At 42.4% G+C, this 27,882-nt stretch overlaps 1 protein-coding gene across 2 annotated transcripts in view; it reads right to left on the bottom strand.

The window, feature by feature from the left end:
• The window catches only part of CACNA2D3 (calcium voltage-gated channel auxiliary subunit alpha2delta 3), an 895,877-nt gene that overhangs the window by 479,024 nt on the left and 388,971 nt on the right, over positions 1-27,882 (bottom strand). For both annotated transcript variants that reach the window (XM_049640724.1, XM_049640725.1), the window contains exons 7-9: positions 22,887-22,947; positions 22,644-22,794; positions 10,696-10,770 (exon numbers count right to left, since the gene is read on the bottom strand). In XM_049640724.1, coding sequence (XP_049496681.1) covers positions 10,696-10,770; positions 22,644-22,794; positions 22,887-22,947 — 287 coding nt within the window. The remainder of the gene's footprint in view (positions 1-10,695; positions 10,771-22,643; positions 22,795-22,886; positions 22,948-27,882) is intronic.

Here is a 27,882-nt window from a genome sequence, read left to right as displayed (position 1 = left end):
AAAACCAGAGAAAGACCATACCACTCTCCTTCCTCCCTCCCCCTGCAGAGAGACCACAGGAGGTTCATTTTTGGGTCTGATGAATGGTTCAGAAGGTCTGAAGTAGATTAGGATGAGAGTTTACTCATTTGAATTCTATATTTGAGCTCCAGGCTCATCCAATTGGTCATGGTTCCTTTCTCCTTAAAGAAAAAAAAGTCAGTAATCGGTACATAAAGCAGCAAAGCAAAATTCTCTCCACACAGCAAACAATACCTTTAAAAGACAAAACCAAAAACTTAGAACCTGGAGATCACTTGTTCAGGGAAGATGTGCCATAGGCTACTTCAAGCAAAATCACAGGAGGTCTGTGAATTTAGTTTGACCAAGGCCGGCATTTTTACCCTAACCTCTCTTCTATTTCAAGACTCACTAAGATGCTCTCCTCTTTCAAAAATTTTGAATGAATTTCATCAAATACTGTTTTACTTAAAATCATCTAGCTCTGGCTTCTCAGGATGTCACCAGCATATTATATGGTAAGACCAGAGCTTGATATCACTGAACTAAAGGTACATGACATAATAATCCCAGATGTCACCGTCGAGAAGCCCTTTCATTAGCTGGAAGTCACACTACAGTGGCCACCAGGGAAACAGCCATGAGATGAAAAGGTACGGGTAGGAAAGGATCTCAATTATTTGCTGTCATGAGAACTCGTCAGGAGGCACATGGACATTTTGAGTGAAAGATGAAGCATCGCAAAGGACCTGGCACGCTGCAGTCAGAATTACTGAGCTCAGAGGACGGAAGGCTAGCATCGCTGTGTGCACTGCAAATTCCACACAGGTTTAGACAGAAGGTCACAATCCCCCACCCCCATTTCACACACAACATGAGAGAATGGTTCCAAGCTGCCATTCAGGGGATTTCGTCTAAACAAATGAGCACTGTCGACCTGGAATCCGGTAATTTCAACCGCAATCTAATTCAGATTGTTCTAGTTATCTTAAAAGGGAATGAGCTTCACGCTTTTGTTTTTAATGTTTCATGGATCTTCTATTGAAACAAAAAGAAAATCTGATTTTCAGTGAGAATCCTCTCCCAGTGGCTCATTCATTCATTCATTCATTCATTCATTCATTCCTATATGCTTCTACGGAGCATGTATGTATGCTTCTACTGAGCATGTACCTCATAGGTACTGGCCTGGTCGCCCACAGTCTTTTCGTTCTGGAACACTAAACAGGTCTGTCCAACAAAGGCCTGCCTTCTAGCCACAGTTACACAGGCCTGGACCATGCTGCTGACTGGGCTGCCCCACACACTGCAGATGGCATTATGCATCCAGGATGGGCATCTGGCCTAACAGAATCCATCAGAGTCCACAGAAGACACAGGGGAGGCAGCCAGGGAGAGGGGGGTGACTCCTGACATCACGTTTAAGGTGCAATGGGTATATACTCTTTCCACCCCAGGACTCTGCGGTTAGGTGAACTGACATAAATTCTCATTCTGCTTTACATGAATTTGTCAGTCTTTGTCACATGACACTAAGTCCTAAACGCACAATGGCCTAACATCAATTTGATGGTAAAAATGGAAGTTGGTTCAAATTCACCAAAGGAACACACCTTTATTTTGAAATATCCCAATATTTCAATGAAATAAACGATTTGTCTTCTGAGATTTTCTCCAAATAAAAAAGCCTGTAAGGTAAAAACATCGTAACCTCTTGCTATGAGAAACTGAATTACGACTAGTACTTTTTAAAAGATAAATAAAGCAACCTAACACATTGGATTCACACTGATTTGATAAAGCCCCTTTTAATATCTCCTCATATACTGCAGATTATTTTTAATTAAACTTTCATTTTAAGGTAATTATAGATCCAAATGTTGTCAGAAATAACTCAGAGAGACACCACATACCCTTCACCCGGTGTTCTCCAATTACATGCTGCAAAACTACAGAACAATATCACGACCAGGATATCAACACTGATGCAGTCTGGCTATAGAACTCTTATGCTACAACAAAGATCCCTCCAGCTGCCCTTTTATAATCCCTCACCTCACCCCTGCTTCCACCCCTAATCCCAGGCCACCACTAATCTACTCTCCATTTCTATATTTTTGTTATTTCAAGAATGGCATATGAATGGACTCATGCAAGATATATTATTTGGGGATTGGCTTTTTTTTTTTATATAACTCACGATAATTCCCAAAGCTTCAAAGACTCATCCAAGCTACTGCGTGCATTACTGGTTCTTTTTTTTTTTTTTTTTTTTTTCTTTTTTAATTGCTAAATACTGTTCTGTGGCATGGATATGTTAGTTTGTTTAACCATTCACCTCCTGAGGGATATCTGGGTTGTTTCAAGTTTGAAGCTATTATGAATAAAGGCTGCTATGAATATCTGCACACAGATTTTTGCGTGAATGTAAGTTTTCATTTGTCTGAGATAAATGCCCAAGGGTGTGATTGCTGGAACACAAAATAACTGCATGTACAGTTTTTATGAGAATCTGCCAAATGTTTCCCAGAATGGCTATACCATTTTACTTTTTAAATGTTTATTTATTTATTTTGAGAGAGAGACAGAGACAGAGAGAGAGGGAGACAGAGAATCCCAAGCAGGCTCCCTGCTATCAGTGCAGAGCCTGACACAGGGCTCAAACTCAGAAACCATCAGATAATAACCTGAGCCGTAATCAAGAGTTGGATGCTCACCCAACTGAGCCACCCAGGTGCCCTGAGAATGGCTATACTATTTTACATTTCTAACAGCCCCGTTTCTCCACATCCTGACTAGCATTTTGGGGCTTTATTTTTTTTAATTTTTTAAAAAAATTTTTATTCTAGCCATTCTGATAAGAGTGTAGTGATATCTCATTGGGGTTTTAATCTGCATTTCCCCAGCTAATCATGTTGAATATCTTTTCATGTACTTACTTGCCATCTATCTACCCTCTTCAGTAAAATGTCTCTTCATGTCTTTTGACAATTTTCTAATCAGATTGTTTGTTCTTACTGTTGACTTTGGGTTATTTATGTATTCTCTATATACTCATTCTTTATCAGATATGTGGCTTGCAAATATAACTGGAGAGGATATTTGCAGGCCACATTCACCCTTTCATCAGGGTCTTTCACACAGCAAAAGGTTTTTTTTCTAATTTTAATGAGAGAGATCTATTGTATCAAATTTTCCTTTTATGGATTGTGCTTTTGCTATCAATAGATTCTGAAGATGTTCTCCTATGTTTTTTTAAAGTGTCAAAGTTGTCCACTTTACAGTGAAGTCTTTGATCCATTAAAGTTAAATTTTGTTTAAGTGGGGAGGTTTGGATCGAGGTGAAGTGTTTTTAACTGTTTTTTTTTTATTTGTACATTTTTTGTTTATGGATGTTCAACTGCTCCAGCACCACTTATTAAGGGTAGTCTTTCTCCATTGGATTGTTTTTGCACCATTGTCAAAAATCAGTTGGGCATATTTGTGTGGGTGTATTTCTGTGTTCTTTCTTCTATTCCACTGATTTATATGCTTACTCCTTCATCAACACAACACTGTCATGATTACTGTAACTATATAATAGGCTTCAGTGTAGGGTAAATTGATTCTTCCTACTTTTATTCTTTCCATGATGGTTTTACTATTCTAGGTCCTGTGCATATGTAAAATTTAAAATACCCTTGTCTATGTCTACAAAAACCTTGCTGGAATTGATAGCAATTGCATTCAACTTACAGATCAATTAGAAAAGAATTAACATCTTTACTATATTGAGTCTTTCTATCTATGAACATGGTAAGTCTTTCCATTATTTAATTAGGCCTTTGATTTCTTTCAGGATCATTTTGTAATTTTTATCACACAGAACCTGCACATGTTTTTTTTCAACTTTATTTCTTTGGAACAATTGTAAATGGTATTGGTTTTTAAATTTCAGTTTCCATATGTTTATTGTTAGTATATAGAAATAGGATTGGTTTTGGGGTGTTGATCTTGTATATGTAACTTTGTCTAACTCATTTATTAGTTCAGGTTTTGCCTTTTTGGAAAAGTCTAAGGAATTTTCTACATATATAATCATGTCATCTGAAAATAGGGAGAGTTTAATTTTTTCTTTTCAGAACTGTATGCTGTTTAGTTGTTTTCCTAGTTTTATTGTACTGGCTAGAACCTACAACCCTATGTTGAATAAGAGTGGTAAGTGTGGACATGCTTACATGTTCCCAATTGTAAGAGAAAAGGCTTTCAAATCTTTACTGTTAAGTCTGATATGAGCTGTAGGTTTTTGTAGATGGTCGATACCAATTTGAGGAAGTTACCTCTGTTCCTATTTTGATGAGAGGTTTTTGTTTTGTTTTGTTTTTTAATCATGAATGTGTGTTGGATTTTATCAAATGCTTTCTCTGAGTTAATTGCTATGATCATATGATTTTCCATCTCTGGCCTGTTTATATGGTGAATTACATTGATTGACACTGATGTCAAGCCAGCCTTGCATATCTGGAATAAATCCTACTTGGTGGTGGTATATTATTCTATAGATATAGATATGTACATAGTTAGATTTGATGTGCTAAAATGTTGCTGAGGACTCTTGCTGTAAGTTCATGAGGGTTATGGTTGATAGGTTTCTTTTTCTCATCATGGAGTCTCCCTGGAAGGTAACTATAGGTTTCTTTTTCTGCACCATTTTTGTCTGGATTATCAGGGAACCACTAGACTCATAAAATCAGTTGGAGGGATTTCCCTCCTCTTCTATTTTCTGGAAGAGATTCTGTAAAATTCATAGTAATTCTTTAAAATATTTAGAATTGTCCAGTGAAACCATCTGGGACTTGAGATTTCTCTTTGGAAGTTTTAAATTATGAATTAAATTTCTTTAATTGTTTATAGGATTATTCAGGTTATCTATTACATCTTGGTTGGATCTTAGTAGCTTGTAGTTTTAAGGATTTGGTTCATTTCTCCTAAGTTGTCAAATTCATGAGTGTAAAGTTGTTTGTAATATTCCCTTATTAATAATTTTTAATCACTGCGGTTCTGTAGTGATATTCCCCATTTCATGCCTAATGTTGGTGATTTGTGATGTCTCTCCTTTTATTTATGTCAGTCTTTCTAGAGATTTATTAGTTTAAAAAAAATTTTTTGGGGGCGCCTGGGTGGCGCAGTCGGTTAGGCGTCCGACTTCAGCCAGGTCACGATCTCGCGGTCCGTGAGTTCGAGCCCCGTGTCAGGCTCTGGGCTGATGGCTCAGAGCCTGGAGCCTGTTTCCGATTCTGTGTCTCCCTCTCTCTCTGACCCTCCCCCATTCATGCTCTGTCTCTCTCTGTCCCAAAAATAAATAAACGTTGAAAAAAAAATAAAAAAAATAAAAATAAAAAAATTTTTTTTAAGAACCGGATTTTGGTGTCATTGGTTTTTCTCTGTGGTTTTCCTGTTTCAATTTAACTGATTTTTGCTCTTTATTATTTCCTTCCTTCTGTTTGCTCTGGGTTTAGTTTGGTCTCCTTTTTCTAATTTCTTGTGGTGTGAAGTTAGATTATTAATTTGAGGCTTTCCTCTTTTTAATATAAGGATATAGTGCTGTAACTTTCCATCTCATCACTTGATTGCTTTGTGCCACATCTTTTGATATATTGTGTTTTCATTTTCATTTGGTTTTATATTAAAAAAAAATTTTTTTTTAACGTTTATTTATTTTTGAGACAGAGAGAGACAGAGCATGAACAGGGGAGGGGCAGAGAGAAAGAGGGAGACACAGAATCGGAAGCAGACTCCAGGCTCCGAGCCATCAGCCCAGAGCCCGACGCGGGGCTCGAACTCACGGACCGCGAGATCGTGACCTGAGCTGAAGTCGGACGCTTAACCGACTGAGCCACCCAGGAGCCCCAAGGTTTTATATTTTTAAAATTTCCTTCAAGACTTCCATTTGTTCCATGCATTACTTAGTGGTATACTTGATTTCTAAGTGTTTGGAGATTTTTCTGTCATCTTTCTGTTATTGATTTCTAGTTTGATTCCATTATCAACAGAAAGCATGCTCTATATGATTTCAACTCTGTTAAAGTTATTAAGGTTTGTATTTCGACCCTGAGTATGTTTTATCTTGGTGAATGTTCCATGAGTGCCTGAAAAGAATGTGTATTCGGCTGTTGTTGGGTAGTGTTCTATAGATGTTATTTAGATCTTATCGGTCGTTCAGTTCTTCTATATCCTTGCCGACTTTCTTTTCAATAGTCTATTAGTTACTGACTGTGAAGTGTACAAGTCCCCAGCTATAATTGTAGGTTTATCTATTTCTACTCTCAGTTCTATTAGTTTTTGCTTCATGTATTTTGAAACTCCGTATTTGAAACTCTGGTCCAAACACATCTAGCATTGTCATGTCTTCCTGGTGGATTGATTCTTTTATTATTATGTATTGTCCTTCTTTGTCTCTAGTAATAGTAATTTTCTTTGCTTTGAAGGTGGCTTTATCTGATATTGACAGAACCACTCCTGCTTTTTTTTAATTAATATTTGCATGGTATATCTTTTCCATCCTTTTACTTTCAACATATCTATGTCATTGCATTTCAAGTGAAACTCTAGTAGTTGGCATATGATTAGACTTTTTTTTAAATCCACTTGCCAACCTCTGTCTTTTAATCCGTGTGCTCAGACCATTTACATTTAAGATCATTAGTGATACGGCAGGGCTTAAGTCTGTCAATTTATCCTTTTTCCTGTTGTGTCTTATTTTTTACATTCCTATGAGTTACTTTTTAAGTACACTCCCCCCTCTATCCGCAAGTAGAACATTCCTATGAAACTTGTCATAAGCTAAAATGGTGTAAAGAAAAGAAGCAATTACCAATAATTTATATGGAAACTTTTTTGAATGTTCCCAGACCCAAAAATAATCTCCTAGGCTTTTCAGACACCTTAGGACACATCTTGCTAAGAGACACACAAAATAAATGGAGATAAAGCACAGATGCTCACAGACAAGGTTCAAAGCTCTGGAGGCTTCATGCAAAGTTGCGAAGTGTGATTCCTGGGGAAAGAGCTTGGCAGGACTGCTCTCACTGTTCAGGGTGCACCCTGCCTCTATAATAACTCACAGCAAAACAAATGCTGGATGCTATTTTTGCTTTTTGTCTTTCTTTATAAAAGTAAAAATCCTCTTCAGATATCTTTCGGTTAGCAAAAACAGGTGTTAACGTAGGTCTTTTATAAAAGCAAAACGGTGTAAAGTGAACTTTCAAAAGTGGAGGATACCTGTACCTCTTTTCATTGTTTTCTTAATTGCTCTGGGTGTTGTAATATGAATATGTAATGTATCACTGTTGACTGATATCAGCACTTACCACTTTCAGAAAGATGTAGAAATCTTATTTCTAATTAGGTCCTTTTACCCTCCATACTTTAAAAATATAATCGGCTTAAGTGTTTCCTCAGCAACAGTGGCCTTGACATCAGATGATGCTATAATTTCTGCTTCAATTATCAAGTATGACCTAATAATCTCTTGATAATTAGGATACTCTATTACACTTATTCCTATTTTTACCCATTCCAATATCTGTCCTTTTTGAAGATTCAAGCCTCTTTCTGTTATTTCCCTTCTATTTAGGTAACTTCTCTAGCCATTTTTTTTCTGGGTAGGTTTGCTGGTAAAAAATTTTCATAGTTTTCTTTCATCTGCATATGTCTTTATTTCCTCTTCATTCATTAAACATATTTTCACTGAATACAGAGTCCTGGATTGATGGTTGTTTTCCCTGAATACTTAAAAGATGCTATGCCACTTCCTTCTGGCCTCCATGATTTCATATGAGAAGTCTGCTGTCATACAAATAGGTAATCTAAGCAATGTGCCCCTTCTCTCTGTGGCTATCAAGTTATTTCTTCTCCCCTTTTCTAATTATATTTATAATGTGCCCTGCCATGGAGTGACTTGGGTTTATCCTATTTGGAGTCTATTCAGCCTCTTGAATATGTCTGTTTATGCCTTTCACTAATTTTAGGAAGCTTGCAGCCAACATATCTAGTCTTACTCTGCCTCTCCTCTGCTAGGACTTTTGTGCTATGAATGTTAGCTCTTCTGTTATCACTCCACATGTCCCTGAGACTCTGTTCATTTTCTTCCAGTTCATTTTCTCTCGGCTGTTCAAATTGGGTAATTTCTATCGATTTGTCCTGAAGTTTACTGATTTTGTCTTCTGTCATCTCTACTCTACTACTGAGCTGGTCCAGTGAGCTTTCTATTTTGGTGACTGTATTTTTCAGTTCTATAATTTCCATTTGGTTCTGTTTAATAACTTCTATTTCTTTGCTGAGTTTTTTTTTTTTTTTTTCGCTTGTTTCAAGAGAATTCCTAATTGCTTGTTGAAGCAATTTTATAATTTCAACATCTGATTCATGTCAACATTGGCTTCTGTTGATGGTCTTTTCTCATTCATGTTGTGATTTGCCTGGTTTGGGGAATGACTAGGGGTTTTTGACTGCTTTCTGGGCACGTTAGGTTTTATGTTACAAGACTCTGGATCCTATATAATCTTTTTCCTAGCAGCCAGTCTCTGTGTTGAGGTATAGCACAAGGGCCCAGTGGATGTGGGTGAGGTGGAAGGTCGATTCCTCGTTGAGCCCTGAAGGGGTGGAAAGCTGCCCACTATGGTCATCCCACTGGTGTTTGTGTGCAGTAGTAAAGGTATTGTCAAGAAGGTTTTCTGTTTGAGGCTACCCCCTTCCTGGCTGTTAGGCTAGAAGGAACAGGCTTTTCTTGAATTCTTTTTTTTTTTTTTTAATTATTATTTTTGGTCTCTGCCTATTGTAGGTATGAGAGGGAGGGTCCTGGAGTGCTCCATTCAGACAGTTGGTGGGAATCAACAAGAAAACCCAGGCAACTCATCTCATTCATTTAAGTCCAGGAAGCTCATCTTCCTTTTTCACCTTCCAGAGTCTTCCCAATCTTGTTTATTGGGTTACCTCCAGGGTTTTTTAGTTGTAAGGGGAAGAATCTGATTGGAATGTGGCTGTTCCTCATTGGCAGAATTAGATGTCTAGATACATTTTTATATTCAAAACTGCTCCAGTCTTCAATATTCACACATTTCCAAAGACAGGTTTAAATAAATGCTTAGCCTGCTTTATCTAACAATCTTTTTTGCCTTTCATAAGACTCCATACATCCAAATATCACACTGCTCCTTGTTTATTTGGGAAGCAATCTGAAGGGAGGCCGTGACCATTTTAAGCATCTTTTCTAAATTTTTATTTATTTACTTTAGACAGGGTGGGGGGCAGAGTGAGAGAGAAAGAATCTTAAGCAGGCTCCACACTCAGCACGGAGCCCGATGCAGGCTTGATCCCACAACTCTGGGATTATGACCTGAGCTGAAATCAGAAGTCAGACACACAACTGACGGAGCCACCCACGCACCCCAAACATCTTTTCTATTTAATGTTGCAGGCAACATCACTGGACACCTATCTGAGGCTCTGGAGGATATTCCAAAGCTATAATATTGGGAATGGGGCAGAATCCAGACCCAGGCAATGGTCAAACAAGGGGAAGGTCCCTAGGAAAGTTTGGCTATAGGTTTAAATCATTCATTCCCTACAAAGTGACCATGAACAAACATTCCCTAGATACACCTGCTCTTTGAGCTACAATGCACTTCTTCTACCCTAACATAAAGCCTATTACAGTGTTTCTTGCCCCTCAAATTGAAGCTTGGACATTAGCTCTGGTATAATTTTTCCTTCTCACTCTGTGTTCTAGCTGGAATGAATTTCTCCTAATCATCTGTTGTTCACTCCCTCAGAAATGCCACCTGCACCTAAGATGGCACCAATGCCACTCCCTGCCCACTTGAGCCACGAGGGGTCTCCCCAGCACAGGCACAGCACTTCACAGAAACCTACCCTGGCAGTGCCCTGAGCCACCTTGTGGGAATCTGCTCTCCAGGAGAGGAGCAGCCCGTCATGGCAAATACAACGAAACAACACGAGTAATGGCAGCTGTGTGTCCTAGGAGGTGTGATATTGTTGCTACACAGCTAATTTGACCTAAATTGTCACCCGGCCCTGTAGGGGGTGCTATGGTGGTAGCTATAGTGGTCTGTACTCATAAGTTTAAAGATGGATAAGGGGAAAAAGGATTTATTTTATAGAAACCTATTCTGGGCATTTTCCCAGAATGCTCCAATAGGAAGAGAAACTTTTGCCCCATTTCCCAAGGTCCTCCTTTAACACATCCTTCATTTGTTCCAATGCTCAGAGCACTGAACACACAGCAGTGAGCAGACATCATCCCTGTCCTCATAAAGCTTACCTTCTAACCTGGGAGACAAGTTACCCCCATAGATACCCCAACGATTATTTAATCAACTGTAGGAAGAGCAACAACAGATTTAACAAGTGGGTTCAATTTTCTTTGAAATCTCAGCAAAAGCTATTTTCTTTCAATGGTTTCAACATAGGTATCAAGCATGACACAGGACATACATAGAGCAAGAAAAAGTAAATCAATGCAAGTATTTCAGAACTACTGAGCTTCTGAACTCAATGTAATTATTTTATTGCCATGATTAAAGGCAATACATTTGATGAGTTCCTAAAAAGTAGAACAGAATTCACGTCAGCCACTACCGTGAGGGAGAGTAGGCCATGCCATGACCCCTGATGCACCTGCCCAGCCACAGACCCTACCTCCTTGTTTGTCCTGTCAGCTTGCACCAATGTCCCGTTCAGGCAAGGTTCCACGTAGTGAAGCTCCTCATTATACTGCAAAGAGATGAAATAGCCAAGAGAACACAATTAACCATTTTAGTGGTACCAAATAACTTAAGGATACATGCCAACAAACAAAGAAGCAACATAACTAGGGGTTCGATTCGTTCACATAGGTGACTTTCTCAATCGGTGCCCCTATATAAAATTGTGCTTAAGTGCCCAATATTCTTTCCTTGTTTGAGGAAGGAAGTTCTAGAGCATGTGCTGATATATGGCAGTGTTCAGGGTGTATACAGTTAACTGACAGTCCTTCAGGAGTGGATCCAAACACTGGGGCTCCGTGGCCATGACTGACAGTGCATGATCCAGGTGGGATCTAAAGAGCATTCCAGACTTGGGTGGATATAGCTCCAGCTCCTGTCTTTGGTTTTATGGAGCCAAAGGACCCGTGTGTGGGTCACACATGAGTGACAACAGAATTGAGGAAAGGAAAGGACCTTGATATTCCCCAGTCACTCTGGGAGGCTCTGTGAGTATGGGTCAGAGCACTGCTCATGAGCAGTGACACCACCTTCCACACAGGCCAATGCCGACCTTCCCATTATTTTTTATCCCAGAATACCCAGAATATGACCATTTGTTTTTGTCCAAACTCACAACTAGGGAGTGGAAATTTGAGTGCTCTTATCTTCACTTCTCTCATCAAGCATGATTCTCTGCACTGTGGCGAGGCTGGGTCCTTCTAAAACACAAATCGGATCATGCCGCATCCCGCCAATCCCATTCACACTTTCCACTGCTCTGCAAATCAGCCTTCCCAGGGTACAGTAGGGCTCTGGACACTTGGCCCTGTTGACCTTCCCAACTTCACTCATTCATTATCCCTCCCTAGAGACTTGGCACTGGCAGCCCTAACTCCCTTCCTGTCCTCTGATATATCCCATCTTGTCCTCCCACACAGGGCCCTCTGCCTGGAGCCTTGCTCCAGCATCTCCCAGCTGATTCCCATTCATCCTCTGGATCAGCTCATTCCTGCCTCCTCTGAGAAGCAGCATGTGGTGTAGGTGAGGCTCCTCTCCTGTAAACTCCCAAATCCTAACAGCCTGGTGCCTGGATCCCTCACCACAGGTGGGGCCACACCGTAAGGGTCCATATCCGGTTCCTCAGTATGTCCCCTAGTGACAACGACAGGGGTGGGCCCACAGTAGGTGCCCAACTACAACGTATTCAAATGAGTGTCATCATGTTTCCACTGCAGCGACCAAAAACCCAGCCCAGAGCTCCAGAGGAAGGGAACCAGAACCACCTCTCACAGGCCCAGCTCTCAAGCAAAGTCTGGCTAAGGGGTTTGGACTTGAAGTGTGTGGAGTGAGGACCATGGAGGGCTATGCACAGGGAAGTGGGGGAAATAAAGAGATGAGCTTGGGCCCACCGCTTCTGGACACACTACAGGGACAGACTGAAGAGGGCCAGAACTACAGCTGCTACAACAGTGACAGAGATTATCCTGTTTCAGTGCCGAGGTGCTTGCTAATAAGCAAGTAGGAGCAGTGATAATACTGATATATGCAACTCACTGTTACTGAGCCCTGACTCCACCTGGGCACAGACTAGACTTCATTCACGGGACACTTCAACCTCATGTGGTAAGCCCTTCCAATTACTCCCCCTTCACAGATGGGGAAACCGGGGCAAACCAAGGATGGCCAACTTGCCCAAAGTCCCTGGGGAGTAAACAAGGGGTGCAGTCCTAATTCAAACCCAGGTAGTCTGACCTTATAGCTACTGACCTGAGGACCTGAAAGCCCCCAATTTCTCTTCTCTGGCCCCCAAGATTCTATGCTTTCTATCAGTCTGACTTTTGCTCCCTCTTTAATCTTTGTTCTTAGTCACAGAAAAGCACTTGAAAAATTGTCGCTCAATGGTCATAGAGCTTAGATCTCCTCTGAGGAGGCATGGACTAAAAAAAAAAAACAAAAAAACAAAAACACATTTACACGATTCTGAAATTAGCCCTTGACAAATGGGACCAAGACTTTCAGTCCACAAATGGAACATCATCTGAGGATCCAGGAAGCAATTCACAGTCCAACCTGAAGAAGAGTCTCTCCAACGTTCTCAGTCCATATTGGACTGAGGCGGGCAGGTGTTGAAAAAAGCAGCTATTTCCCCGTCCTCTGTCTCCCTTGCTGACTGAGCTGGTTGAGAGTGACAAGATGCCCATTCTTAAAGCCTGAAGCAAAACCAGACTTAGCCAATCACATCTATCCCATCCTCCTCTGCTGAAAGCATGCTTTCCTAGCTTGTCTTGAAGCTAGAGATGGTCCCTTGATTCATTCCCAGCCAACAAAATGTAAGGGTTCATTTTCTGCAAACTTTAATGAGTTTTTTTCTTGTCATTACGGGAAAACTCTCCTCTACCCAATGCCTTCCTTCTCTCCTTCCTTCCCATTTGGGATGCCATTGTGGGGTTGTAGCAGTCATTGTGCAACAATGGGGTGACCAGATTAAGAATGGAGAGCAAAGGTCAGGAAGATAGAGCCAATGTGGGTCCTTGAGGACACTGTTGAAGCATCGTACCAAACCTGCAGCCACCCTGCTCCACATCTCTTCCGTGAGATCATATGAGATGCCTATATGCTAAAGCAGCCTTTATTCAGGTGTCCTATACCTTGCAGTCCCAAACTTCCCAGTTCCATTTTCCACGTAAATTTTAAACTTCATCTACATTCTCCCGAATACATATCATCAATATTGATTCCTGGGGTTGTGTACTCAGGTGGGAGTCAGGACACTTGGGTCCACATCCTGCCCTGCCATGTACTCCCTGTGTGGCCTTGGGAAAGTCACTGAACCTTGGGTCCCAGATTCGTATACATAAGAAGGTGCTAATTCATCTTCTGTTTACCCTCCAGGGGTTCCTGTGAGGATCCAATGAGGCAACAGACCTGAAACAACTTGGCTAGTGTAAAGGTCCGTGCATGTGGGGGGCTGCAGAGGGGGCTGGAAAGTAAAGAAGACCAAAATGTTCTTGCCCTCATCAGGGAGGAACATGTGCAGTAATCAAAACCATGCTCGCCATCGCTGTGTGAGCCGTGGCCACAGTGGAGGAATCTGCTCTTCTGAACCCCCGCCAGCTTGTTAGTGGCATCATCCAAGCTTGCAGTTGACTAATTTCCCTTGACTGCATCAGGATAAAGCTATGCTGAGCAATCTGGTGTGTATCACCAAAGGGAGCTGGGCTCAGCCGTCCGTGTGAGGGAACGGTGCACACCAGGCAGCTGTGCCGAGGAGGCCCATGGGCCGTGCGTGCTCACCATGCTCGCCGCACTACCCACTGCTCCTCCCTAGGGGAACGCCAAGGGCGCCCTGTATGTGAAACTGCTTCCACGCTCCCAGCAGTTCGCCGTTGGGAAACCTTCCAGTTCCTACAGTTTAATGGATGTTCTCTGGATTTCTACTTTGTGAAACGATGATGTGGGATGGCCAGATCAATTCACAACTGAAGATCTGGTCAACTCCAGCCCTAAGATCCAACGGCCTGATAAACAGCTCTCCTTCGCCCCTACTTAAACAATCAGACATCATTAGTCTAAAAAAGAAATGGATGCAGTGCACACCGTCATCACTGGCCAGGTAGAATTCTCTTCTGCCATTTGCTTTTGCACGCTCCCACTGCTAGGAATGAACCCTAGAGAGGCGCTCAGCCATCTCTCTCTCTCCCCCCAAAGTGGGTAGTCCTTCCTGTAAATCTCGGGGAAATGGGAAGAGTGTCTTAGCACGGTGGGAGAGAGCTGAGGCAGCCCCGGAGATGGTCAAGCCAGTCCACCAACTACGTACTAAGAAGGTAGACAAAGAATTTTCACCCCTTAAAGAGCTAGGACTGCCACATGGTCACATCTGTTTCTTTCTCCCCTTCTCCTTCCTTGCTGGCTCTCCTCTTCTGATTCACACAAGGGTAGAGCAGTAGAGCTAAAGCAACAGAGGCAGACAGCCCCGAGTTCAAATCCTGGCTCTGCCACACACCAGCCGGGTGACCTTGGCCAAGGCTTCTCAGCTCTCTGAGTCTCAGTATTTGTGTTGGGGAAATGGGAATTGTAACTGGATTTCCCCCCGTGAACTCACTGTGAGGATGAAAAGAGGTAAGTGGGTGAAGAGTCAACACAGAACTCAGCATATAAGAAAGAGGAAGACGGCATCTGGATGCACAAGCACAAGGAACCAAGAAAATATATACGTGAGAGTCATGTGTGCTACGAGAGAGAAAGACCAACAGATGTGGCCTCCAACTGGAGCTGACATTTGCTGAGTAGGAAGGGGGTGTTGAGGACAGGGGTCACAGGCCCCGACCTCCCCTGGAGAGCGAGGCGCTGCGTTCGTTGGACATAAGTGCTGCGGCCATAGGCCCACGTGACTGTCTAAATAAATACCCAAGATGGAAACCACCACGGTGCATGGCTGCACACTGTCCCACTCCATGCCACACTCTGAACCCTCTCAGTGATGGGGGTCTGTGGCAGACATGGAGTCAAGACAATGCAGCTGGCTTACTGCCAAATCCCCTCCCAGGAAGGCATCTGCCACTGGGCCCTTTGTTCCTTTGTTTGTTCACTGAATAGTAACTAACCTGCTAGGTGCCATAAAACATAAAACACTGACTAAACTTGCACGTGAACATCATTGCAGAGTTCTCATGAGCCACTTTTTCCTACTTGTATCCATAAAAGAATATGCTCATTACATCCAAAGATATTGCTTTGGAAGATACTGTTTCTCCTTTTCATGATAAAACGTGCATATCTATGATGCTGCCATGGTCCATCCAAAAAACAAAACCAAGCTTGATGTAAACCCGTGGTCTTCTTCAGGGATTAGACTACCACCCACTCTTCTCTCCTCTCGGGAACTGTTCCTCCCGTCCTCCCAGGCCAACCACACAACTCTGGGCTCTGACAGTGAGGACATGTCACCACCTGCCTTTTCCTTCCTTCTGCACAATCCCGGTAGGCATTCGTTACCTCTGTCATTTTAAAGACACAGCAAAATCCTCAATGGGAAGTTTAATGATCTGAAATAGGAAAGGCGAGGTTTAGGTTTCATTAAATGAATGGCCGGAATGTGCTGGAGGAGGATCTAAAAATAAAGAGTTAAGTGGGCCGGGCTCGCCCACCAAGGCTCACACAAGTTTTGGCACTGGTGTAGGATCGTGCCACATGTTGGCTCACGAAAATTGAAGCCTAGAGCCCAGGAGTGAAAACCAGCTGACTCTGGGCTTTGGATGATATTGAGAACTCAACCCTACTTCGTGCCGGAAGCTGGGCTGGAGGATGAAAGCAATGGAGCTTCCAGGCCTAACGGAAGAAGACCATTAACTGCCTAAAAAAGAGGATGAGGGGAGACCTAATCAAGAAGGGGAAAACTTTAGGGGGATGTCCCTATACATCACTCTGCAGCTGACCCTCCACGTCCTCCGCTGCCTCCAGGTAGAGTTCCAGTTCTTCGTGTGGGTTGGTCTGGCCTGCCTCTCTCAATCCAGCCCCGTTCTTTTTATCATCAACCCCCCCCCCACAGCCCTCACCCCAGCCACCAACTCCACCTCCCACATTCCCCACCCCCCTTCCAATGCGTCCAGAAAATAAGCTCCTTTCAGGTGTTCCCACCAGGCCCAGCCCTTCAGGCCCGTACTTCCTGGGGGTTGGAGAGGAGTGACTACCTCCTGCAAAGAGCAACTTCCTCCTCACCTGTGCATTCTCCCCGCCTATCCCATCCCCTGCAGAAGCCCCCTACCTTATTGTTCCCTTAGTCATCACTTTTTCTAAGACACCATCACTGAGTCCCCAGCCTGCCCAGCTCTGTGCCCTCCTAGAGCCCCTCACTGCACCCTCAAAGATCACACTGCTCCGACTCTGCCCTGAGCACCTGCTTCCTGGATGTCTCTCTCCATACCCAACACTCACACACACAAAACCTCAAGGTCCACAACCTGTTTTCTTTAGTTGCAAAGGCAGCCTTAGTACTTAACACTTCACTCTTAGCACTCAATAGTATTTGTTGAAAGAATAAATAATCAGAACAAAGAGATGAAAGACAAAGATATAGAGAAGATTATGGAGGGAAAAGAGGCACAAACCTAGGGGGTTAAAACTGACACAGAGGAAACAACAAAAAACAACAAAAAAAGAGAATCTCTATCCCTTTCAAAAAACAGATAAACAAAAAGTAAATGAAGTAAGTGGGTACATTTTAGAGAATCCTAAGTTACACACACACACACACACACACACACACACCCCAAACCACAGAATTACAAGGCTGGCATGCTCATGCAGGGCAAGAAACTGATGCAGAATTGCTGGAACTCCATTAAATATTTATACGGTTTTATTATTGGGCGCGCTTTTGATTAAATAACCTTTCGAATGAAAATGTGTAGGGTTTATGTAATGAAGCAGATGAGCCCACAGTATTTTCAGCAGTACAGGCATCCCAGGGATCTTCTGCATTAGAGGAGCTTCCTGTGTAATTTGAAACACAACTGGACGTAATTAGTAGTACAGAACAAATGAGCACTGAAAGAAAATACCAGCCTCATACTTTTAATACGGAATCGATTACTTGAAAGAGTAAATCCGTAGCAGACAAAGCACTGGAGGAACGGTTCTAAAGAAAATTCTGCAAATTAAAACCAGGGCACCAGAAAGTTCTGGGTTGAACTAACAAATGGTGCTCTTCTCTATTCAACTCGGCACAAACACAGGCTGCAGGAAGCATTTAAATTGATTTAACAATATCAGTCCAGTTAATACTGTGTTCGTTTAATGCATGGCTTAGGCTTCTGTAAAACCATTTTTCAAATTTCAGCATCGGACAGAATTAGCACCCTCATTTTTATGATAATATTGTTAATTTAATGCATGGCTTGTAGTTAGACTTCAAAGCAAATCAGAAAAATATGCCTTTTCTCTTGTCAGTGACATCTCTCTTCATGCACCAGTGGTTTGACCTTAAATTTTAACTTTGGCTGCACAAAATCACTCTCTTATTTCTTATATTCTTTTATAATTCACCCATTTAGTTCAGCAGTCTTAGATTTTGCAATACCCTGTCCGTGAAAGCTAAAACAGTTTCTAACATTATCGTTTCACATTTACTCTCTGGAAAGACCTGAATTGGAAGCTTTTCAGTATAATATATAAGATGCATTTAGCCAATGAGCTTAATACAAACACGCACACGTGCACACAGGACTGACACAGCCAAGGAAAGACTCTTACTATTTACATCTTCTCCCCCCTTCCCTTATTAAGGCACTGAAAACCAAGTGGCAACGATGAAGTAGATCTGTATAAACAAATACCTAGGATGCACATGGGCTTCCAACACTGAAAAATAAGAGTGTATTCTTTACTTCTCTCTGAAACTCTGAAATGTCTCCTCAAACATCTACCCAACGAGCAGGAGAAAGTGGACAGTGTAATGAAGGGTGAAATGATCATGTCCTCTCCCATAAATGGACTCCAGCTGACAAGAACAGGGCACTCAAACAGATTTGCGGGGCATTCTGGATGGAGTTTCAAACCTCCCATCGTCCTGCACGTACAAGAATCTGCAGCAGGGTCTCCCTCTAGGCGGAGGCAAGTAACCATTCTCAACAGACTGAAAAACCTACATACACCATCTTACTCGAGCAATTTTACCAGCGTAGAAACCGAAGGTAATGGAGGAAAAAAACACCACCATGATGTGGCAAGGCAACATTGGTGAAACATATTTAGGATTGAGAGAGACAATTCAAGGGAATGAACATGGACGTTTGCCAATTACAAATCCACTATTTAGAACTCTCAAAATGTTGGTGTCATGGACTGAATGTTTGTGCGCCCTCCCCACAGTTTCATGTTGAAGCCTTAACCCACAATGTGGAGATGGGGCCTTGGGAGGGGATTAGGGCTAGGTGAGGTCATGAGGATGGGGCTTCGTAACTGGCACCTGCGTGAGAGGAGACAGGATAGAGCTGGCTCCCTCTTTCTCTCTCTCTCCGGGAACATACACCATGAGAAGGTGAATGGCTGTCAACGAGCCAGGAAGGGAAGCCTCACAGAAACCAAACCCTACTGGACCTTGATATTTGACTTTCCAGCCTGTACAACCGTGAGAAAAAAAATTTCGGTTGTGTAAGCTACCCACATTATGGTATTTTGTTACAGCGGATGGAGCTGAGTACTAAAGGCATACCTTGTTTTATTGTGCTTCCCAGAGTCTGCGTTATTTTCACAAGGTTACTTTCTGAAGGTTTGTAGCAATTTTCTGCAGGGCAAATCTGTGGGCACCATTTTTCCAATAGCATTTGCTGACTTTGTGTCTGTCTGTGACATTTTGGTAATTCTCGCACTATTTCAAACTTTATTATTACTATTATTATATTTGTTATGGTGATCTGGGATCATCAATGAAAGCTCAGATGATGGTTAGCATTTTTTAGCAATGAAGTATTTTTAAATTAAGGCACATACATTGTTTTTTAGACCCAATGCTATTGCATACTTACAGACTACATTGTCATGTAAACATAACTTTTATATGCACTGGGGAACCAAAAATTTGCCTCGTTTTATTGCGATATTCACTTTACCACAGTGGTCTGGACCCAAACCCGCCATACCTCCAAGGTATGCCTGTGCAGTTTCTAAGTGTGTAACCATTATAAGACCCTACTTAGTGGACATTCTCGTAATACCTAAGTATATGCATGCCTCTTGGTGCAGCAATTCCACTTCCAGATATTATTCAATAGAAGCACACCCAACCCTGCAAGAATCCATGCCCAAGTCCATTCTCTGCAGCATTCTCGAGCAGAAAAGAGACCCAGAACAGCATGACGTCCAGCAAAGGGGGACTGGTTAAATAATTAATGTCAACTACAGGGTGATGAAATGCTCTGCTCTTCAAATACACTTGCTTACAATAAAAGCATAGAAGCAAGTTGCCGAGTATTCTGGAAAACAGGATTCTACTGCTGGGGAAAAATTACGTATGTTCATATACTTGGAAAAACTTGGAATATGGGCAAACAGCAAGAGAATAGCAACTTTTCTGATTGTTTAAAATTTTTACATAAGTTGCCTGTAATAAAACAATCAACGTGTAAAAGTCACTGTTAATTAGTGGTTCCTTTTCTCATCCTGGGGCTTTTAATATAAATTCACTAAAGAATTTGATCCATTCTCTTACCCCTTAGGGGGACAGCCTTCACAATTTTAGTATCGAGGCTTCAAATAAAAAAGTTCAGAGTATCTTCCTAATTGTCCAAATAATTATGTAAATGGTCTTGAAGTTGATCATTTATGTTGAAAACTAACAAGCAGATGTACAGTGAGGGTTAATGGGACCTCTAATGGGTTTCTTTATATAAGGGGACAATTTGGGGTAAAAAAAAAATAATTAATTTTCTTCCTTAACTATTCTATAATAACTAGCATGTCTGCTTTTAATTATCTTAATCACTCCGTCTTCATTATTGGGTTGACACTGTTTGTATATCTTAATGAACTTACAGAGATTATTTCAATCGATTGGTTTTGTTAACAGAACAATAAATCCTGACTGATAAAGGATCCACAATGTAATTAGTTAGCACTTCTTATTATGCTAATTTCTGATACTTCTGTAATGAGTAATTAAAGATTAATAAGAAAGATAGTCCCAAATTAGCTGCTTCTTATCTGTAAATGCTTCAGGATGTGTGGGGATCAGGCTACATTTGCATATTCACAATGAGACTGGTAACTAGAGTAACTTTTCTGAATTTAGAAACCCAAAGTTCTGTCTGAAAGTTTCCTTAAAGAACTGTGCCCTGGGGCCATAGAATTTCACAGCAAGATGTTTGAGTCACTCAACTATGATCTCTTCACTTCTGCTCAGGAAGCAGGATGAGGTAAAGCCAGACAGTTTCTGAGTTTTTACTAGGCCACTTTTTCTGGCTGTGTGACCTCTAGCTGGTATCTTCTTTTTATTATTCTTTTTATTATTATTATTATTATTATTAAACTTATTTTAAGAAAGAGAGAGCCTGCACATGCAGGCAGTGGGGGATGGGCGGGGGGGGGGAGGGGCAGAGAGAGAGGGAAACAGAGAATCCTAAGCGGGCTCCATGCTGACAGCACAGAGCCCAACGTGGGGCTCAAACTCATGAACCATGAGATCATGACCTGAGCCAAAATCAAGAGTTGACATTAACCGACCAAGCTGCCCGGGCACCCCTAGATGGTAGCTTCTACCTGTCGGTTCCTCTGTGTCCATGCCCCAGAGCTGGGGCGAAGATCCCATGAGATCCCCCACATGGGGCACTCATGAGAGCTGGCATAAGGTGGGCGAGGCAGCTGCAGGGATTATCCTTTCAGCAGTATTTACACTCTTACTATTTCCCAGGCACTGTCTCGGGCACTGGGTATAGTTGAATAAATAAACAAGCCTAACCCCTGCTCCCATGGAATCTATTGTTCTCCTTCTCTTCCTTTTCTTCTTTAGGGCTTTTAAAAATCTGAAGCTACAAATCATGGTGGCCCACAGCTGTGCCTTCCTGCTCAGTCTCATCAGAAGCATGCGGGCAGGACACTAATTCGAGCCATTTAAGTGCCATTTAAACACCCATGCCCTCTGCCTCGCCAATAAAAGTAGGCTCTGTGCCCATGCAGAAGGCTGCCTAGATACAGGATCCCATGATGACACATCTGCTCAGGAGCCTGGGGAAGCCACACAGACCACAGCAGGGGCATGCTTGGAGCCTGTCTGCACTACTCTTCAAACAACACCCTTTCTTTCATGTCCTGCCATTGGGGGGGGGGGGGGGGCTCCTGTGCCACAGCTCAGGTAGTCCTGGCAGCAACTCTGCAGGTAATGTGATTACTCAAGCTTCAGCTGACAGTTTGCCTCAAGATGTGCAGCTTGCTGTATGGGACAGAACTATTCAAAACTAAGTCCCGACCCCAAAGCACACACTCTGTTCACCACACCACGCTGCCTTGACTGACTTTTGCAGCCACTCAGTGTCCTAGGCAGAGGTGGGGCGGCAAAGCACAGGTGACTACTAGGCAGGAGCTCCTGGTAAAGTACTCAGGGAAAAGAAGCAGGCTTGTTGTGGCTATAGTTTTTGGAAAAAGAGTAGGAGGGACATAAGGTGCGTGATGAGACTCACACCAGAGAATTGGGGAGAAGAGGAAAAAGAGCTGGAGATGGAATTCAGAAGCCATTGCTCCTTTCCAGGAAGCATGTTATTACTATCCTGTTTGGGTCCCGGGTCTCCCACCTCCCCGTTCTATAACCCTGGGCAAGTCACTGACCCTCGCAACCCCAGCAGCCTCATCGGAGAAAATGCAAAAACCATGCTAAAATTGCCGTGAGGAACAAAAGATCATGCAAATATGAAGGGTAAGCGAATGGCATTCAGTATGCACTTAATAAACGCACTTTTGTTTATGAAGCTGAGACAAAGGGTTCTGTGAGCCTTAAACAGCTCTCTACAGTGTAGTTGTTTTGTCATCGTGATTAGTATTCCTATCATGGTCTTCAGACCAAACCAGCTTAAAGTTAATCTCCACTAGCCGTCTGAGGAATATCTTGCAAGACCTAATTCCCCAAGGTTCTGAAAAGGTTGGCTCCCCAGGAAAACCAAATCTGGTGCTACTCTTCCAGATGGCAGTGCCTGAGTGCGAGGTGAGGAGAGGAAATGTGCTCAACTGCTTTCCCAGACTCTGAAAGCCATTCCAACATCGTGATTCAGGGAGCTCACATGGGGCTAACTGGTCCTCATCTCGGGCAGGACTTCTAATGTTGTGTGTACAAAAGCAATGAGAATGTGAACCGGTTGCTGCTAAAAGATCAAATGAACCCAAAGCGCAGAGAAAGCACAAAACAGCTGCACTCACAGCAATTATGTTGAAAAAGTCATCATCCCCCAGCGTATCCAGAATAGATGAGACAGTTTGCTTCGCAATAGTCAGACGGAGCCCTTTCATGCTGCCACTGACGTCCACTAAAATGACCACGTCTTTCGGAGAAGTCGCTGCTTGGATGTACCTAGGTCAGGGGAAAATTAAGCAAAAAATGAATTACGAACCTCTCCACAAGTTCTCTTTAAAAAGTAACTAAGAGGTTTGACCATTTCCTACCATTTTCGGTTCCTGCAGTCAAAGGCAATGACTCCATTCTCATCTGGTTCCCATTTAATCCCTAGAAGAAAAATAGAGTTATGAGAAACCCAGGAACTCCAAATATTTATTCATAGCATTTCAAGGCTGCTCTGCTTTGCTGATTGAACAGACAGGGTGAAAAATCACATGCAATGACCAGCTCATCACATGCTCCATCACCGGCTCAGGGAAGGTGATTCAGGGCTAGAACACTATAGCAAACATGGCCTTAGCTCAGTTGCTTTAAGGCCTGCTGGAGAGTGGGGACATCTTCAGTAACGTTTGTCTCTCAGGGAAGGACAGGACTCCAGCCCCTTCCCGTGGCTAATGATGAAATTAGCCAAGGTCATTTCTCACTGTCCCGCAAGTTGTTGAACCTGGCAGCATCACTCATAGACTTCGGGGCAGAGTCAGGCCATGTCTCTGGGTCCAGGTAACGCAATGTGTGTAGCATGGCAGGTAGGAGCTCAATACATTTCCATCTTAGAATATACACAGGCCTGGGGCGCTTGGGTTGCTCAGTTGGTTAAGCGTCCAACTTTGGCTCAGGTCATGATCTCATGGTTTGTGAGTTCAAGCCCCGCGTCGGGCTCTGTGCTGATAGCTCTTCAGATTCTGTGTTTCCCTCTCTCTCTCTGCCCCTCCCCTCCCCCGCTCGTGCTCTGTCTCTCAAAAATAATAAATAAACATTTTAAAAAAAAGAATATACACAGGCCTGTCTTCCCCTCACTCTTGTATTTACCATCAGGAATACTGGCCTGGCTTTCTACAACTGAAATGGGAAAAAATGGTCCTAATTATGCTGCATTACAAAGTTTGAATTTCAGGCTTTGAAGCCCGGGGAGTTTTCCCCATGTGTAAGATAGGATCCCATATCCTTCATCTTGTGGTTTGCAGACTGGTCGGGATACATCCAAGGTTAACATTCTCTATTTACAACTTGGTTTTTAAGAATAAAATTTCATTTAAAAAGAAAAGTGCTCCCTAAAAATAAGATAGCAAATCATTGTTTTCAACCATTAATGCTGCTCAGGAATGGATTTGAAAAACAGACATTAGAGTTAAGAAAATAAAAAGAGAAAACTGATTTTCACAGGAGGAAATCCTGACTCAGATGGTAGCAGTGGGAGTCTCCTTTCCAGTTACTGATGGCCAACTTTCTGGACCACACTGAAATAATAATATGTGTCTGAGATAACACTCCCAAATTATTACTCAGAAAACCATGAGATGGCCGTTTGTTACCCAAAAATCATTTTATTCTGTTCTCCTTGTACCTACGTGTCCCACCTACAAATGGGCCTAATGTAAAGAGTTTCCTGTACCAAATCAGAAAACAGAAGTATGAGAAGCCCCTGCCAATTGAAGGTCATTAGGCAATGAAGGTAAAGTAAAACTGACATGATATTGCACACCAAGGGACAAAAACACAATTTATTTAAAATATAATGGAAGGGCACCTGGGTGGCTCAGTAAGTTGAGTGTTTGATTCTTGATTTTGGCACAGGTCATGATCTCACGGTTCATGAGATCAAGCCCCGAATTGTTCTCTGCACTGACAGAGCAGAACCTGCTTGGGATTCTCTCTCTCCCTCTCTCTGAGCCTTTCTCCTGCTTGCACATGCTCTCTCTCTCTCTCAAAATAAACAAATAAACATTTAAAATAAAATAAAATGAAATAAAATAAAATAAAATAAAACGGATACACTGCTTTGTGTAAAGCCAAGTATAGTTAGGATAGCATGGTCTTAACACACACTGAAATTCTACCCATGATGAGGCCAGGTAATGTTCCAATTTATAATTTCACAAAGAGTTGGCTTTAGCCCAAATAACGATAATTATTTTATAACGTGTTGACCCATGGTAGACCTTCAGCGGATGTTTGTTTCTCAAATTAAATTGTGGTGACTGTTCTTAGACAAGGACTGTGTCTGATCCTGCTTCACTCCTCCCCACTTTGCTGTCCTTCCTCCCCATCTCAGCCCCATCTCTGTGTGCCCCATTGGGACAAGAAAATGTGCAATTCTTTTTACAGTTCCAGCATTTAGGCTAGGGCCTGGGAGGAAGGGATTAATGACACTCAGTGCTCTCCTTTTGGATTGAGATCATTCCCCTGCACCTGCACATGGGCTTGTAACTCCTTCTAAGCACTGCCCTACTAGGTGCTTTTTGAAAAAGTTGACATGAAATGAGTCTGTTGGGAAAACCTTATAAAGGATATAATTCCAAGGAAAGTGGAACAGATGGGACAACCCCAGAGCCTTGACTGGGAAGGACAGGCCTGGCCCCTGCCTGCCCTCAGGAAGCCTCATGCTGGGCAGGGAAGCTGGCAAAGGATAAGAAATCCCAGGAACCAGAGATGTCACAAAGGAGAAGTGCCTGAGGCTACATTAGTGTACAAAACGGGATTCCAATCTCTAATGGGAAGAAGGATCTTCTTCAAATTGAGAGCAGAATGATGGTATATTAGTTTTCTAGAGCTGATATAACAAAAGTCCTATAGATTGGGTGGCTCAACAGAAAAGAACTCTCTCTCAGTTCTGGAGGATAGAGGTCTAAAATCAAGGTGTCGACAGGGCCTAGGGAAGACCCCTCCCTGTGTCTTCTCAGTTTCTGCTGGCTCCCAGCAATCTTTGGTGATCCTTGACTTGTTGCTTCATCACCCCAATCTCTGCCCCTGTCTTCCCTCTGTGTTAGTCCTCTCCTCTTATAAAGGTATCAGTCATACTGGATTTAGGGGCTACTCTAATTCAGTGTGATCTCATCCCAACTTACTTATTTACATCTGCAAAGACCTTAATTCCAAGTAAGGCCACATTCTGAGGCTCCAGGAGGACATAATTTGGAGGGAAATATTATTCAACCCACTACATATGGGTAGGACTCATAAAACAAAAGTGGTGGCCACAGGGTGAACAAGAATATCCCAGGCATAAAGAATGAAATGTGCAAAGGTCCTGAGATTGAAAAGAGCATGTCAAGTTCAAGGAACTGGAGGAATTCTGGTATGGCTGTGCATAGAGAATGTCTCTGACAAAGGAAAGGAGCCTGGGTGGCAGCAGGAACCATGAGACCCAGGCCTTTCCTGGTCAGGACGTGAGGTATACATTGAGTGGGGATTAAGACAGTACCTTGAGACAGTTCTAGGCATAGTGGCCTAAGGTAGAACAATAAAGGTCATAAGTTGACTCAAGTCAGGACTGGATGAGCACCGAGGAGACATCTTGCCCAAACCAGGCACTTGGGTCAAAATTTTCAACTCATAGCAGGGACTCCAGTCTCTCAGAGTTCAAAAGATTTTCCTGAGATTGCCAGTTATGGCCATTGGCCTTATTTCCCAAATGCCATGTCACCATGCTCTTCCTTACACAGGCGTTACGTGAAGATGTCCTATGAGAAGTCCTCCGGGATGTCAGCATGAGTTGAATGAATAAAAGTAAAACCGGTTTCTATGCCATGGGATGGATACCGTGGGCCTTTAATCTGTTTATAGCATCTTGAATCTCCATAAGTGGCTCAGCAGAGGCAGCATTTACCAAACTAATTGGACCACTGAGCCCTTCCTTTCCCAATCTCAAAACAAAATGTGTTTTTGGAGGCAAACATCAGGCAACCCTGTCTCAGCTGGTACTATCTCCCCTAGGATATATCAACTTTTCAGTATATAATTTTTTGTACACACAGATATTTTGAAACTGTTCAAAGAACTTTAAATCACCGAGAAATAACAGTTGGCTCATCTTAAATCTTTGAGAACCAGGAAATTGATACATAGCCAAGAAGCACCCCATGAGCTATATAATTTCTGGAATTGCCACTATGCCTTTTGGGATCCCACCCAGGTTGGTTGGGGAATGAATCTCAAGATAAAAGGAATTATGTAGTCATTGGCTCAGGAAGACTTTGAGGAGGGAAGCAATAGAGAAAAGAAAGGGAGCATAGCTTTGTAATGTATTTATGCCAGTTCCCTACTTAGTCACTGTGTCCCACCGACTATAGCCAGTGACCAGCTTCTCACAGAGGCAGTAACTCTACTGTATCTGAGGAGGCAGGGCTGCTACTAACAGTGTGATAAGACCAATATGTCTGGTAGATTTTGGTCCACTGAATGATTCATTCATTCAAAAATATGTACTGAACACCTATACAATATGTTATTGTTGATGATGGTACCAGAGTGATAGCCAAATGTCTCTGTCCTCCTGGGGCAGATATCTTAGCAAAGGAGATAGGGATTGAAAGCCTGATGGCTCAGGATTACAGGCCAGAATTCATATTTTATAGATTAAGAACTGCCATAAGAACAAAGCATGAAAGAGGTGCTGAAAATATTAACACCATTACCAACTCCCTCCTATCCTGCTGGTGTGGCTTGGTCAGTTAACCCCTTGGTCTGCTTTCTCATTGGTAAAGTGCATTTTATAGTAGCCCCAGCCCATAGAATTATTGAGGATTAAACCAGACAATGCTTGTATAGACGCCTAGGACAGTGCTCAATAAATGATGGTCACTATCACTATGATCAGCATTAATATTAATATTATATTAATATTAACCGTACTCCCAAAGACGCCCAAGGATGATAATGAAATAAGCAGAGCTTTGATAAGGCCTGAGTAACAAATCCTGCAGAGCTCAAAGACCCGTTATCTGTATTTTGTTGCTGTTGTGGCTGTTGCTGTTCAGAAGAGCCTAACCAGAGTTCTCTCTCTGCTCAGTGAGACCTTTTTGTAATACAGGATCTAAAAGTAGGCCAGTACCTTGGAAACTGGGTATCAGACTACAAAAGTCTTTACCCATAGTGTTACACAGCTGAACATGCCAGCTACTAGCCACATGTGGCTGTTTAATTTTAGATTTAAGTTAACTGAAGTTAAATAAAACTCATATTTTAGTTCCCCTGTCTTTGCTAGGCACATCTCACATGCTCAATAGCCACATGTGGCCGTTGGTTACCATAACAGGTGCTATA

This window comes from Panthera uncia, chromosome A2 (assembly GCF_023721935.1).
Source record: "Panthera uncia isolate 11264 chromosome A2, Puncia_PCG_1.0, whole genome shotgun sequence".
NCBI lineage: Eukaryota > Metazoa > Chordata > Mammalia > Carnivora > Felidae > Panthera > Panthera uncia.
The sequence above is the reverse complement of the archived record's forward strand: the minus strand, read 5'-3'. Positions and strand labels throughout refer to the sequence as shown.